This window comes from Gorilla gorilla, chromosome 4, assembly GCF_029281585.2.
Source record: "Gorilla gorilla gorilla isolate KB3781 chromosome 4, NHGRI_mGorGor1-v2.1_pri, whole genome shotgun sequence".
Classification (NCBI taxonomy): domain Eukaryota; kingdom Metazoa; phylum Chordata; class Mammalia; order Primates; family Hominidae; genus Gorilla; species Gorilla gorilla.
In genome coordinates this window covers 139,285,665-139,301,093 of record NC_073228.2, presented here as the reverse complement: position 1 = coordinate 139,301,093, position 15,429 = coordinate 139,285,665, and the positions used below count along the sequence as shown (strand labels likewise).

The 15,429-nt window shown below is 48.5% G+C and overlaps 1 protein-coding gene across 4 annotated transcripts in view; it reads left to right on the top strand.

Moving 5' to 3' along the window:
- Positions 1–3,076: 3,076 nt before the first annotated feature.
- Positions 3,077–15,429, top strand: part of MACROH2A1 (macroH2A.1 histone) — a 65,002-nt gene continuing 52,649 nt past the window's right edge. For 3 of the 4 annotated variants that reach the window (XM_019027581.4, XM_019027580.4, XM_004042534.5), the window contains exons 1-2: positions 3,081–3,283; positions 13,266–13,470. In XM_019027581.4, the coding sequence (XP_018883126.1) occupies positions 13,299–13,470 (172 nt within the window). In that variant the 5' untranslated portion in view covers positions 3,081–3,283; positions 13,266–13,298. Of the gene's footprint in view, positions 3,284–13,265; positions 13,471–15,429 lie in introns of all 4 variants that reach the window. The other variant, XM_004042535.5, reaches the window with a different exon arrangement.

Sequence of the window (15,429 nt, the reverse complement as noted above, 5' to 3'; positions counted from 1 at the left end):
GAAATGAACCTGTCATTTCTAGGAAAATCACTGTGACATTATGTTGTCAGTGATAAACTTGAGCTTTCAAGCAGAAATTACAATTTTGGGAAACTCGTATCTGCCACCATGAGCTTGACAACTTCCCAATACTCGAAAACCTTCAGATGAGATCAGTGGTGCTATTAATAGATGTGATTTTCTAATATTGTACAGTGAAATGTGTTTACATTTGTAAGATCCGTATAAATCAGTGAACTGATATTTCCCAAATGATCAATGTATGATTTTACCAAATTATGCATAGCTAAAGGACCAGTCAAGATATAAAATAGGCCAATGGATTTTAATGTATTAACTGAGTTCAAAAGTTTATTGATTTTTTTTTTCAGGTTCTACATTGCACTTAACCTTTAAGAAACGACTCCTTGCATTTTGGTGTGGTATGAAAAAAGAACATCTGTAATTGTCTGAAAAGGCGATTAAAATCCTCTATTCTTTCCCATATACATATCTACATAAGGCTGAATTTTCTTCACATACTTCAAACAAAACAACATATAGTGACCGACTGAATGCAGGAGGAGGCATGAAACCAGCTATCTTCTGTTAGACCAGACATTCAAGAGCCGTGCAAAACTGTAAAACAATGCCACTCTTCCCACTAATTATTTTTGTTTGGAAAGTATAATTATTTTTCTAAAATACATTATTTATGTAATATAATTTCTTTCCATGTTAACATTTTTAAAATAAATTAATAAATATTTACTTTTTCTCAGTTTTTATTTCTAATAAAGCAAATATTGATAGATGTAACCTATAAAACAAAAGCTCTTCAGGGTTCTCAGTAATTTTTAAGAGGGTCAAGGGAAACCCAAACAGTTCCAGTAATGTTATTGTAGAACAACTACCCAGTAAAATGCTCATAAAGAACCATTAAGTTTAAAATGCAGGTGACAATCACTAAATAGAGTAGAAACTCTATATGTTTAATGTTAAGTGGATATAGATAAAAAGGCTGGAATGGGAGCAGCCTGTTCTCTCCTAGCAATGAATGTAGAGTGAGTTTTATTTTTTGAGCATTTTTATTTTTCATGTTTTCAGAATGAGCATAGCTTTGTCATTGGAAAAAAATAAAAAACCTTTAACAGAAGAAGAAGCAATAGCAGCAGCAGCAGCTGGTACACCTCTCTGAGCCAGATTAGGGGAGGAGACAGGTCACCGGAGTGGAAGAACAGGACACACAAAGCGCAGGAGGAGAGAGGGGAGAGAAGGTGGAGGCTTCTGGAGAAGGATGAGGTCAGAGCTGCTGCACTGAACAGCTCCAGAGGACAAAGGTCCTAGTGTGTTCTATGAGAATGGCACGCTGTAGAGGGGCATGGAGGTGGGGCCGCCCCAAGATCAGCTCTTGGAGGAGTGTAGACTTTAATTCCACCTGGTGGTCCCTACAGAACGGAGAGTCCTTGCCCAAAGGCACAGAGAAGGATGGAACAACAATGTGGTGTGTGGGGGAGGGTCTCTGCACCTTTCCTGACATCTTTTCTTCGGGAGATCCTCATACATCCATAATGCTTTGTTTTGGGACCAGAAGCATCATAAGCATCATCATTTTTCCAGCTCCATCTCCTGTTACTTTCCCCTTCACCCATTCTACTCCAACCTCACACTCGCTCTGTCTTGACTATTTTGGACACACTCCTACCCCTAGCCTTTGCACTTGCTATTCCTCATGCTCGGCGCAGTTCTTCCCCAGACATCCACACGGCTTGCTCCCTCAATTTCTTCAGGCTTTAAATGTTACTTTCTCATAGAGGCCTTCTCTTGTATTTGAGCCTCACTCTTATCTCACACTTCCTATTCCCCTTCTCCGCCTTATTTTTCTCCACCGCATGGAGACCCTCTGACACATTTCTCCCGTTTGTCTTCTTTCCCCCACGAGACTGCAAACTACAGGAGGGCAGAGATTTCTGCCTGTTCTCTTGGCTGTTTCATATCCAGCACCCAAATCGATGTATGACACAAAATACGTTCTCAGTACTTAATCGAATTAACGAATGCATGAATGGCAGGTATTGGACATTGTTTTGCAAACTCTTAAAGTAAGGTGTAAAGCATCCCGGTGAGGTGGAGGTTACTGCCGCTGCGATTCCCGCGCAGCCTGAGGACTGGGGGTGGGGGTGGGGGTCTCTAATTACCTCCATAATCCCCAGTAGCGGCACTTTAAACTTCACATCAACCCTGAGGGATGTGTATTATTATCCAAATTTAGCTCACAGCTGGATGGAGAAGTGGCTTCCGGCTCCACACTTTGGAGGGAGGGGAGTAGAGGGCAGGCCCCCATTTAAGTACCCGGGATGGGGCACCAATGCCTTCAGGCGGTAAACCAATTTAGGAAGACGTGGCGGGCTTTGTGGCGGCCCCTCCTCTTTCGGCCTGTCCGCAGTTTTTAAAAAACGTGTGTGATGATAAGGAATCACTGTCTACATTAGTAATTCCCAACTTGGGTCCGAAAGTGAACTTTTGCTGAAGCGAAGTAGCTAACCGCTTCCATGTGCAAGGCAGGTTCCAGACTTCGGGGTGAGGAGGATTAACTGAAGGACCCCAGGGGAACCGGGTGCGCAGTAATTGATCTTGGGGCAGACCAGGGCTTGGCGGTGGCCTGTATCTAAAGACAGCGGGGTCTCTGAGGCGGGGCAGGGGGGAGTTGGCATTGACTGGGGAGGGAAGAGCGATCGCTGGTAACAGCCATTGTGCCTTCCCACTGGGTTAGTGGGAAGGTTCCTAAGGATGCCGTGGCAGCGACAGTCCCGTGCTCAGAGCCAGGCACACAGTAGGCGTTCACTCGAGACGCAGAGTCTGGGACGCGCCCTGAAGAAGCTCCTCTCCAGGGGCCTGGCCCTTCCCAAGGACTGGGCTCTGGGCGTCCCCGGGGTCATGGGTCAGACCTCGCGTCCGGGGTGCGGGCTGGTGCCTGGGCGCAGAGCGGCCGGCGTCAGCGGGTAGGGCGCGGGCCCGGGGTCACGGCCGGGACGCCGGGCGGCGCGGGCGCGGAGGCCGGACGCTCGGGGCCGCGAAGGGATGTGACGAGCGGCGCGCTGTGCATTGTGGGAAGCCGGCCGCGAGGACTGGTTCCAGTTCACTCGGCAGCGGCGCCGGGCGGAGGGGGAGAGCGCGGGCCGCGCGGGCGGGAAGCGAAGAGGCGGGCGGGCCAGCGAGGAGCGCGGAGAGAAAGGGCGCGAGCGGCCAGGAGGGCTCAGGCCGAGACACCTTGCAGCTGCCGCCGCCGCCACCGAGCCGCCGCGTAAGTGCCGCGCGGGCCCCCTTGCCGCACTCCCTATCCCCGCCGCTCGGGTCCGGCCGCGGGTGCCCGGGAGCGGCCCGGCCTGGCGCTCACCGGTGTGGTGCGGGCCGGGCTCGGGCCGCCGGGTTCGGTGTGGCCCACGCCGGGTCCTCGCGCGTGCACTACGTCCTCCCAGGCCTTGTCGGGCCGCGCGGGATTCCCTTTGATTTTGTTCAAAAAAGAAACCTGGAAACCAACTTCTCTTCGAAACGCATCCCCCTGCCCGCGCCTGGGCGCTTTTGTGGGAAAAAGGCGGCGCTGGCGCCTACCCTGGCGACCCTTCCTGGGGCGGGCCCACGGGTCAGGCCCGAGGCCGCAGGAGGCCCCGCGACGCTGGCTGGGCGGTCTGGGCCTGGGCACCCGGGAGCTGCTGTGAGCAGAGTTGTACTTGGTGAGGCCCCCGCCGGCCCGCGGGTTGCCGGCCCCGGCACAATAAGTCGGGCCCGAGCCCCGGGGGGCCGAGGTGTAGGCGTCTGGCTCGCTATCTGCAGGGAGGGGAAGGCGGGGGCTACTCGCGGGACTGAAGCCGGGCTGGTGCGGGGGACCGGGTTGGGGAGTGGTCCAAGGATGGGCTGGAGAGGGGCCACGGGAACCCCCGCTGCTCCCGATTGTCTCGGTATCAGCCTTTTGTTTGCTTTGTGGTAGGAAGGGTTTGCTTTTTTTAAAAGGTAGCTCCGGAAGGCTGTAGGCTTCCCCGGGTGGAGAAGGCCAGCAGGAAAGAGCCTCGCTGGGGGTGGGGTGGAGTGGGGAGGTGAGTGTGCAGGATGCTGCTGGCAGTGTCACCTGACAACAGGTGTGCGACATGGCGCTCCCTACCCCCACTCCTGCAGGGGCCACAGATCACTCAAGGAGCTGGTCAGTACATTGCTTGAAAGGTTCTTTTAGACAAGATGTTAGCGGAAATGTTTCTGAGTTTCAAAGTGAGAGACTTCTGTACAAACAACTGGGACAAACCTTGAATTCAACAATTACAATGACTATAAAGGCCTTGTAAGATTTTAATCACCCAGTAAACAGCACAGAAGAATAGACAATTAGAGGGGGCACTCCTGCTAGCTTCCCTCTTTTCTTCCACCTTTGTGGTTTGAGGTTTTACCGTTAAAGTAGGGGGTGAGGGAAGTGTTTTGTTCCAAAGCTCCCTGCTCCAGGGAGTCGGGCATTTTTTAACAGTCTTAGGTTTGAATGGGAGACTCGAGTTGTAAATTAGGTGGAATTCACCTACTGCAGGCCACCTTTAGGCTACTAGCCTGTTGTCAGAGGTGTTAACTCTGAAATGGACACCTCTTGCCTGCAACTGGAATTAATACCCATTGTACACATTTAACTAGAGTCGGGCAGCAGCATCTCAGTCTTGCACAAGAGACTCTCTGATGAGGATGAGTATGTTTTTAAACTTATTTTTTCTTAAACACAACAAAACTCTTGAAAGACTTCAAATTCTTCCCCCTTCTAGTTTTACAAGGAGAGAGAAATCTTTCCAGTCTGTTCTTTGGTTTCGATCTGTTACCATTGTTAATGCTGATCCCTAGATAAGGCATTAAGAGGGTTGTCTAAATGAAAATTGTTTGAGGCAGGCCTTTAGGAGGAGGCATAATTTAACTCACATTTTATTAAACTTTAAGAATTGTCTGGAACTTCACATGTGACATTCTAATATACAACCATGCCACTGGTTTAGTTTTTACCAAATGGGCCAGTGTCAGGGAGTGACACATCTCCATCTGATGTTTCTTCTGGTCCCTGAGAGAGGTGAACTTGAGGAGCGCCTCGCATTCCTTCCCCATTGAGAAGCTCAGAGGGCATGTGTTCTGGGACCTGCCTTCAGAGCTAATGCGGCCCCAAGTCACCTAAAGGAGATTTATTTAAATAAAAGCATAAACTGAAAACCTCAAGCCGAAGAATCCAACAGGACTCTATATGTGCTGTTCATCAGAATTGCAACAGCCTCTGGTTTTATTTGAGTGTCCCCAAGGATTTGTGACAGGCTTTTCAGAGCCCCATTCCTAGAACATGGGCTGGGAAGGGGCAGGAGTGGTTGGGGCCCAGATCTCTGTGGGTCCTTCCCATATTCTGTAGGTTTAGAGGTCTTTTGGGCCCTGCCTCAGCGCTTACAAGTGAGCCTGAGTGAGTCAACTCTTCATTCCAAAGAGTTGTATAGCTTGTTTGCTTGGACCAAACCTGTCGGGTCAGTGTCTCAGAGTCTTTCCATAAAGACTTCCTGAGAATCAGCTCCTGTTCAGGCACTGGGGACACAGCCGTGATTAAGAAATGCCTAGCCCCTACCCTGGGGGAGCTGACTTTGGGAGAAGGCAGGCAAGTAGCCGTTGTAAAATCAGTGCAGAAGGCCCCACGTAGCCCCCCAGCAGGTACAGTAACCTAGCCAGGAGTGAGCCCTTATCTGGCTTGGAAAGGTCAAGCAGGAGATGGCTGGGCAAAGGAGGGCAGATGGGGACAAGTGTTTGAGGCCTGGGGAACCCCATGTGTGCATCTTAGAAGAAAAGAACAGAGGTCATGTGGGGAACTGCCAGAGGCTCGGGATGGCTGAGTCCTGGTGCGGAGTCAGGTGAGGCTTCAGGGAAGGACAAACAGGACAAATCACAAAGGATTCTGGTCAGACCCACACTTTATCCTAAGAGCAACTGAAGGGTTCTGAGCAGGGGAGAGACAGGATCAGGTGTTCTTTTTATTCTTATTGGGAACACGTCTGCTCGGCAAATAATGAGTGGATTCTACATGCTAAGCCTTATCAGAGTCCTGTCCTCTGAAGCCCACACTTTAACTTTTCTCTAAATAGCCTTCCGTGAGACTGGTTATCTTAGAGTTTGGCACAACCTTTAAAAGAGAGAGGAGTATGTAGAAAAGTTTTTTTGTAAAGCAGGCAGGCAGTAACTTGCTGTTAAAATGTAGCAAGCTGCACAGTTCCTTCAGTGCATCTCGGGAAGCACATCACCGAATGGGTTTGCAGAGGTGAAATTTCCATCCCAGACTAGCTTCCCCAAAACTGTTTCTTGCTTGTGGTGAATGACATTTGTGTTTGTGTTTTGTTTCTTCCTGCCACTGAAAACATAACAGGAGTAAGACACATCTGCTGGAACAAAATGCATGGTTTATGATTTATTTACTATCTCAGTTGGTCTGTCTCTTCTGTTTGCAGTCCCCTAGTTCACTGAGAGTGGACTGTAGGTTCTTTAATCATCCGGCTCACTTTTTGATATGGTGTTTTATGAATGGAGAGAGATATTTTTCCTGATTGGCTAGAATACTAGAACAGGTCTCTGATCCAAGCCAATCAGAGTGCAGCTTGTGAACCCCAGCTCTGTGAGCAATGGTTGTCTAGTATATCCACATGCCTCTGGGGACATGACAGCGGGTGACACCGTTAATCATTTGGTGTGATAGGAGTAAACGGAAGAGGGAAGAGGGAAGAGAATGCCGTAAACAGGATTAGTGTCCTGTCCTTCAGAATTAAGTTTCTCAGGTTGGCCTTTGTGATTGGAGTTGATGGGAAGGTGACAAATGCATGTGGATATGCGGGCATTTATCCAGCTGCCAGAATGGATGGGGTGGTTCTTCCTCATCAGCAGTTATTTGAGCACTGATAGCTCAGACTCCTCTATCCTCAGGGGCTGGAGATAGGGCTCTTTGACTAGCAACTCCCCAGCAGTTCTAATCAATATTGCATGGGATCAATAGGCATATATTCATTGTTTAGATAATAAAATACTTCATGATTGACTATTCCAGCGGTTTCATGAATGTCCTGATTGTATAAGGGGTTTCTGTGCTGTAGCTTTAACAGGAGTCAATCTCTTATAGATGTGAGGAAGGTTAAGTTCCTGCAGTCTATGGTACTGAGCCAGAGGCGGGAGGAGAGGTCACTGGAACCATAGAACTGTCACAGAGTCATAATAAGGCCTCTGTGTGCCTTATGCCCAGCTATCAGGGCAATTGGAGTGTTCCTTTCCTGAGAATCCCCAAGGTAGCTCTACAAGCTCCCTGAATTTTGAGTGTCTGGGCTCCTATAGGGATTTTGCCAGGTGTATGTACATGAATGTCCAAGAGAAGGTCTCTGATTGGTGTCCCACTAGCCATAGCTCCCAGTCCTGTGGGCTTTGGAAATGCTGCCCTCTCCTTTCTCCCTATCCACTGTCAGTGCCAACTAATCAGCTACCTTGTAGCTGGCATGTGCATGTCTACCGGGTGCCAGGCAGGGTGGTGGGTGCTTGGAGATACAGTGGTGAGTAGAGCAAATTGGTTCGTTTCATCAAGACGGACAGGTAAATAGGCAATGATGATACCATGCACTGAGTGCTAAGAATGGGATAGCTGGTTTCAGAATTTATATGTAAATGGGATCTAGAGTGACTGGCAATCATGATGGAAGGAAGGGCTGGAAACTGCATTTGCAGAGTACTGTATATAAGACTAAGAAAAATAATTGAGTATATTAAAGAATAGGGGCAGGCTGAGGGAGATTGTGAGGCACTTTTAGCTGGGCCCTGGGTCTGCAGCTGCCACATCCATTGAGGGAACTGGGAGGGAGAGATTCATCCTGGTGGATCTCTGGTTGTTGCAAATAGAGAGATGTGTTGGAGGTCAACAGGGCCTGTGCACAAGGTTGGAGTCTGGACATGCAGCTGCCCCAAACTAGACTGTGACTGACAGAAGGCATGGCCATGGCAGGAATGCAGGATAGGGAGCACATTGATGGATCATTGCCAGAGAAGGTATTGGGACCAGTAGGCAGGATTACTCCAGACAAAGGGCTAGAGAGATGCTCAGACTGAGCGTGCTGGGTGTGCTGAAGGTGCCAGTGGGAATGAAGGTGGTTTGCAGTGCAGGGAGCAGCCTGTTAGGATGCCTGCTGGGAAGGGATAGGAGGGTGTGGCAGGGCCTCCATGGCACTTTGGTTTCTTGCCCCTACTGCCCCTCCTAGTAGTACACAGCTTGTTGTTCTTATGTCCACCTTATTCACGGGGTCTACATAGTCAGCCTTCTAATTAGTCCTGTGCTAAAAGAACTGACTGCGTTGCTCCAGTCGCATCTCGATTGCTGAGGGGCCTGTGGTCAGACTCTCTTGCTTCTCACTGTAGCCTGACTTATCTCTCCATCCAGCTCCTCTATAAAAGTTTGTCTTTGGGTAAGCTTTGAGGTTTTATAAACAAGGTTAATGTTTATTGTGATTTATAATTGGAGGAGTTGCAGAAATAAAGACCACAGAGATCCCTTCAAGATCAATCACAGAACCTTCATTTTCTAGGCCAGTAACAGCCAAAAGGGCAGTCAAGCTAATGTGCAATGATGAACAGACACAGTTGCCTGAGGACCTATCATTGTTTTCAAAGCATGCAGAGCCATGAGTGAAGCCTCCTCGTTTACTGAAGGAAGGAAGAACACATCTTTGTCAAGTTTGACCAGATAGTATAGCTGTTCTCCCGTGACCAGCTTCACTGTCCTGCAGAGATGATGAGTGCTTAGGAAGCTGCTTTGTCTATGATGTAGGGCTGTCTGTTTCTCAAACAAGGCTGGATGCAGAACATGGGTCAAACAGGGCCCAACAGGTTTTGGCTGGTAACTCATTCTGGGGTTAGGGTCAGCGTTCAGATTGGTTTATCATGTGACAGAGACTGGCTGTTTCCTCCTTTCTTCTGAGTAAATAGCCAGAGTACATTTCCCAACCTCTCTTGCAATTAGTTGTGGGCACGTGACTAAGTTCTAGTTGATGGATCATGGTCAGAAGTGATGTGCCCCATTCGCAGGCCTGGCCCCTTAAAACCCTCATAGGTTATTATCCATGGTCTTTTTCTTTCCATGGCAACCCTGGGAAACATGTATTGAAGATGTGAGAGTCACAAGATGGGAGGCATCTGGATCCATGAATCACTATGTGGAGAAGAAACACCAGCCAATCATGGAAACCTATTTTGGATTTTTCGGGAGTGAGAAATAAGTTGTAGAGACTTATCTGTTACAGCAGCTAGCAATGTCTTCAGCGCAAATGTCCAAGATCTGTTCTGCAAGAAGATGGCCTTTTTTCATCTTATTCACATTGTTGTTTTTGTTAACTACTGAGAACTTGCCCAGTGAGTGAGTATCAGGCCCTTACATGGATGCTTTGATCCACTTCTGCCACCAACCCTTTGAGGCCCTTACTAGCATCATCTCCACTTGAAAGATAAGAAAATAGGTTCAGAGGGGTTAAATCACTTGCTCAAAAATGCACAGCCAGTAAGTGGCAGAGCCATGGTTATAATCAGGTCAGTCTGGCTTTGGACTTCTAGTTTTTAATCATAATGCTCAATTGCCATTGGCCTCACAGTCACTCTCCCCCCTGTCATGGGTGCCTGACTGGAGCTACCCACACCTGCATAAACCTCTGAAGAGCAGGATGGACCTGGCACATTCATGGGTTTATCTGGAGACTGCACAACTATGAGTTGGTTTTCAAAAGGGTGTTTTGAAAACCACCACACATTGCTGGATGTCATAAGGCTTCATGGCTTAGTCAGAATTCTTTCATAGCTGTGGCTGCAGCTTGGGGAACTATAGTTAGAAGTGCAGGAAGAACATGGGGAGGGGTAAAGTACAGAATCTCTGCAAGACAACCCCATTGGTGGGGAGACAGACTTGAGGCCGCTTTATTGGACAGGAGCCTGACTCAGAATGAGAAGTGAAGATGTTCTTCTGCCAGCAGGGTGGCACTGGAGGAGCTGTGATATTTCAGACCTTTCTTGGGATGAGTTGACTACAGTGCCTCACATCGAATGGCTTGCAGTTCAGTCAAGTTGGAGAGGCATGTGCTGGGATATATATACTATGGGAACATGGAGCAGTGAGCAATTCCAGGCTGTGGTCATGTCCACAAAGCCTCTATGGCAGAGGGAGGCTGTGAGTGTCAGTTCAGCAAGTTGACAAGAGGACAAAGGGCATTCCAGGCAGGAGAACTGCGTGTTCAGAGACATCCTGAACACAGTGTGACAGGCTCAAGAAGTCAGGGGTGGCCTGAGGCATGTGAGCCAGGGCTGGGGTGACAGGAAGCAGTGCCACCAAAAGTAGCTGAAGGATGCTGTTTGTGGCTAGCTCAGAAGCTCAGGCTGACGGGGAATCATCAGAGTAGGCAGAGCTGCTTCTGGTGTCCATGGATGAAGACTGGTGCGGTTGAGAATAGGTCAGAAGTAAAGAGGCTGAACCAACGCAGGGAGGGTAATGAGAAGAGGCCTGAGAGGTTCTGCAGGCGGTTCAGCAGAGCTTGGCTAATGCTTGGGTGCTGTGGGGTGGACAGAGAAGTCTGGGCCAGGTTCACTGCTGTTTGGCTAGTTTGGTGCATGACATTGCCACTGATGAGGCTGAGAGACCCAGAGGAGTTCAAGGCACCCATGGGACTTGTAAGTGGGCCCTTGCCATCAGCAGTCAGAACAGAGCTCTGAGGCTCAGCGGCCAGGTGTTGCACTGGCATAGAGACCTGGGAGTCACTGGCATGTTGATGTAAAGACTCAGCTAGAGTCAGAGGAGGGAAAGACAAGGAGCACCACTTTTAAGGAGTCAGTGTGTCTAGGACCTGCCAGGTCTCTGAGTGCTAACGGCTCCTTTCTGGAGGAGACCACTGTCCAGTTCCCACATAGGCAGCCCCAGACATGCCCAGCAGGTCAGCTGGGAAACAAAGCTGAAGTCTGTGCTCTAGTAGGAAAAGGGCTGAGCTGCTGTTAATCATCACTGACCACAGGCCTCCCCTGCTGAAAGGGGGAGACATTCCGATTTAAAAGCTCTTAGTCCAAAGGCATCATGGTTGTTGGTCTGTGAAACACATTTGTAGTAAAGCAAAAGACTGCTAGGAAACCCAATGACAGCCTTGCCTGAAAACACAGGCACACATACATATACACATATCATTTCCTGCTCAGAGTGAGCACAGGCACCTTTTTGCAAGGAATGTTTTAAAATGGAGTTCATTGCAGCAAGGAAGGGATCCAACTAATTGTTTTGGAAAAACCCAGACCCTTCTGGGTCTCTCTAGCCCTCAGTGAGCAGTTAAGACTGGGTGCTCCTTGACAGGGCGCTCATGACAGACGCCTTTACTCTTCTAACATCACTCCAGAGCCAGGGCCTCTGCCATCTTACCTCTGTTGGGCCTGTCTACACATTAGCCCCAGAGTGCCCAGAATTCTGTCTTCTGTCCTCACAGCCATCTCTGTGGCTCATCCCAGATGATTTGAGATGCACCTGGGATTAGAGAGGTGTTAAGTGTGGACCGTGGCATGTCCTGACAATGTCCCTAGTATAGGTTGAGCATCAGAGTAACAGGGACTCCTATCCCTGTGGCCTCCAGTGGTCACAGCATTGACTGCTGGTGCTGGAAGGCCCCAAACACCATGGAGCGTGACGTCAGTTTATCAGTACATGGGAGACCTGCCCAATTGGTTCAGTGAGCAAACATGTTCATAGGGAAGACTTTAGGGGGCCCCAGAACAGGCCAAGGCCCCTCATATCCCCTCTCCCAGCACCCTGCACTGACCCTTTGAAGCATGCATTACATTTATCTTTTAAATGACTAGGGGGTTATTTATTGTCTTTTTCCCCACCAGTTCCACAGGGACCACATCTGCCCAGCATAATACCTGAAGTGAATGCATAAATGAACAGGATGCTCCAAGTAAACATTCGAGACCTTGGATGGTGCTACAGTAGGAATACAGTTAGGGGCACCCCTCCACCCATCTGCAGTCTGATGGGAGAATGGACACATGTGCATCAATGCTGTGGTGTGCAGCACATGGGGCCCTGAGGATGAAACAGCCAGATTCCAACATTTGGGAGGGCTGGCAGAAGGCAGAGGCAAGTGTGAGAGATAATGGAGGTCCCAGCCAAAGGAACAGCTACTGCCCAGGCAGGGAGAAAAGAAGTGGAAGGGTATTTGGGGGAACCTTGTGTGGCTCCCTGTGTCCTAGTTTAGATCACAGGTGGCCCAAGGCAAAGCTGGACATGTGTGCCAGGCGTAGATTTCTAGGGCATTACATGGCAGGCCAAGAGTCATGGTTCTATCATGAGAATTGTGGCAGCCACAGAAAGCTTTCAGGCCAGGGCCGGGGCATGTTCAGGTGGGTGTGTACCCAGATTGCCCCACCCATGGGGTAGAGGGTGGATTAGAGGAGAGGGGGCTCTGGTAGGGAGACCTTTTCAGGAGACATTTGTGACCACTTGATTAAAATAGTGATGACCAGGATCCCATCGCTGGAGGTGGAGAGAAAGAGCCCCACAAGAGGTGTAGAGGAGGGTTTTCCTCTGGACTGGGTGACTGGATGGGGATTGGGAGCAAGGAAGGAAAAAACACCTCTCTCTCTCTTCTCTAAAGATTGGCCCATCCAGTGGACTAGAAGTGCTCAGAGGGCCTCTTACTGCAACCTGACTATACACTGTACTGACTCCTGTAAGCTGTTCTTGCCTCTCACAGATAAAGAATCTAAGATAGAGACACTGCTTTCATCAGAGAATCTAGGTATCTGCCTTTACATCATCTTTTTAGGGGAAGGTGTCATAGCTGTTTTTCTTTTATGAAGCCTTTGGTAAGTTTATCAGCCCCAGTCTCAAGTGTATGAAAATGCAATTATTAAACAAGTGTATAGAATGTGGCCAAGAAATCCCATTTCCTTTTTCATCATGTGGCATAATGGCAAGACACTTAAGAGCAGTCATTGTCAGTGTAACATTTAAATGGAAGTGGCCAATAAAATTGATGTCATGGTATAAATTGTGCAAAGCCAAGCCTTTCTTTTCAGGGATCAAACTGCTCCAGTGGAGTGCATCACCTGGACCCGGAGGGCCCCGCAGCTACAGACAGTGGCATCTGCAGGCAGGCCTGGCACCTTCCAGGGGACTAGAGTGTACCTGGAAAGGGGACATGTGCTGTCCCCAGCCACCCTGACCGGTGTGCCTCTTGACTTCACAGTGTGCTCACTGATCCGCCTCCAGGGCCACCGCCATGTCGAGCCGCGGTGGGAAGAAGAAGTCCACCAAGACGTCCAGGTCTGCCAAAGCAGGAGTCATCTTTCCCGTGGGGCGGATGCTGCGGTACATCAAGAAAGGCCACCCCAAGTACAGGATTGGAGTGGGGGCACCCGTGTACATGGCCGCTGTCCTGGAATACCTGACAGGTGAGTGTACCTCAGTCAACCCAGACACCACTGGCTTAGATGCAGAAGTTCTCATAGTTCTCCAAAGACCACTTTTGTTTCTTTTATTTTGAAACAGCTCAAACCTGCAGAAAAGTTACAAGAAGAGTACAAGGAACATTTTCACCTAGATTCTCTAGTTGTTAACGTCTTGCCTCATCTGCCTTATCTCCCCTCATTGTGTGTGTGTATGCAGGCATATGTGTAGATATTTCTGTATTTATTTTTGGCTGTTACATAGTCCATTTTGAAATTTCCTCAGCTGTCCCAATAATGTACTTTATAATTTTGTTTGGTTTTCTTTCCTGATCCAGGATCCATTTCAGGATCATATATTGCATTTGACTGCCAGTTTGTTAGTCTTATTTAATTTTGAACAGTTTGCCAGCTTTTAAAAAATCTTCCATGACATTGATACTTTTGAAGAGTCCAGGCTAGTTGTTTGGCAGAATGTCCTCCAATGTGGGTTGGTTTCAGGATTAGATTCAGGATGAGCATTTTCTTAGGAGAATGGCATCAGAGATGCTGCATCCTTCTCTGTGCATCACGTCGGGAGGCATCTGACATGGTTTGTCCCGTCACTGGAGATGTTCTGCTTGCTCATTCAGTTAAGGTGGTATCTGTTGGATTTTTGCACATCCTGTACCACAGTATTTCACCCAGTGGCTTCAGCAACCCTTGATGATCTTACCTGAATTTGATATTACAGTGGTGGTTATAAAATAGTGGGTTGTTTTTTCATTTCTTGGTGGTTATAAAATAGTGATTTAAAAAATGTATTTCTGCATCTCTTAGTTGGCATTCTTTTGTAATAAAACCTTTCCCTGTGCCCTTCCTCTTTTTTTTTTTTGAAGTATCAATGTCAATTTACAGATTTTTTAAAATTTAGTAAGTTATATTCATTTCATTACTCACTTTAATGGTCACATCACCTCAAATTTGATCTTCAAGCGGGTTCTGATATCCTTTTGCCATGTCTCCATCAGTTTCTGTACATTTCCTTGCCTTCTAACACAATAAGATACTCCAGCCTTACCCTGGACTTCCCTTGCCCCAGTCCGGGACTCAGCCTTCTCTCCAAGGGGTCCTTGGTCCTGTTCACAGATACAATCTTATTTGTGGTTTCACAGCAATTGTGCAAGGCCAGCTGGGAAGGGAGGGAGACTAACCCCATTTTTAGTGATGAGAAAGCCAGGCCTCAAAGCATAAAGGACTTGTCTGGGGTTGTATACGGCCTGCAAGGGGTTGAGAAGAGACCCAAATCCTGCTGTCCTGTCGTAATGCTTTTACTGTGTATTGCCTGAGACATGATCAGGTGGGTCTGATCAGGAAAGAGTACTCTGATTCTTGCAGCCACCTGTGCTACAGCCAGAACGGGCAACTCAGTAAGACTGGGTACCTCTCCCAAAGCGATACAACCAGGCAGCGGAAGGGCTGGGTTGCTTCCTGCACTCCCTGCTCTCTCAGTAAGGCAAGGCCAAGGGTTTCCCCATAGCAAACACAGTCATCAGGAAGGTAAAGTTTTTGTGTTCTGTTGAAAGCATCTGGGCATGAAAAGTAATAGTGTTAGATTTAAGTATTTGTACATATTTTGGGACTTCTGACTTTCTGCTTAGCAAAGACTCTTACAGGTGGCAGGCCTGGTAATGTGAACTAAGCATGATTCTTCTGTGTAGATGAGGAAACAAGCCCAGGACTTAGGTGACACACCCAGGAAAGCTATGTATAGCATTGGCAGTCAGCCAGGGAGACTGGGAGAAGTTGCTAGATAGGAAACAGAAGACATTTTAGTTCTTGCCTAGTTAGTGTACGTGCTGTGTGACCTAGAGGGAGCCACCTAACTTCCCTGGACCCCAATTTCCTTACAACTCAAATGGAGTCAACTGTCCCTACTCCAACTCCAGGCTGCTGTGAAGGCCAAAGGTGCTGTGCACATAATGG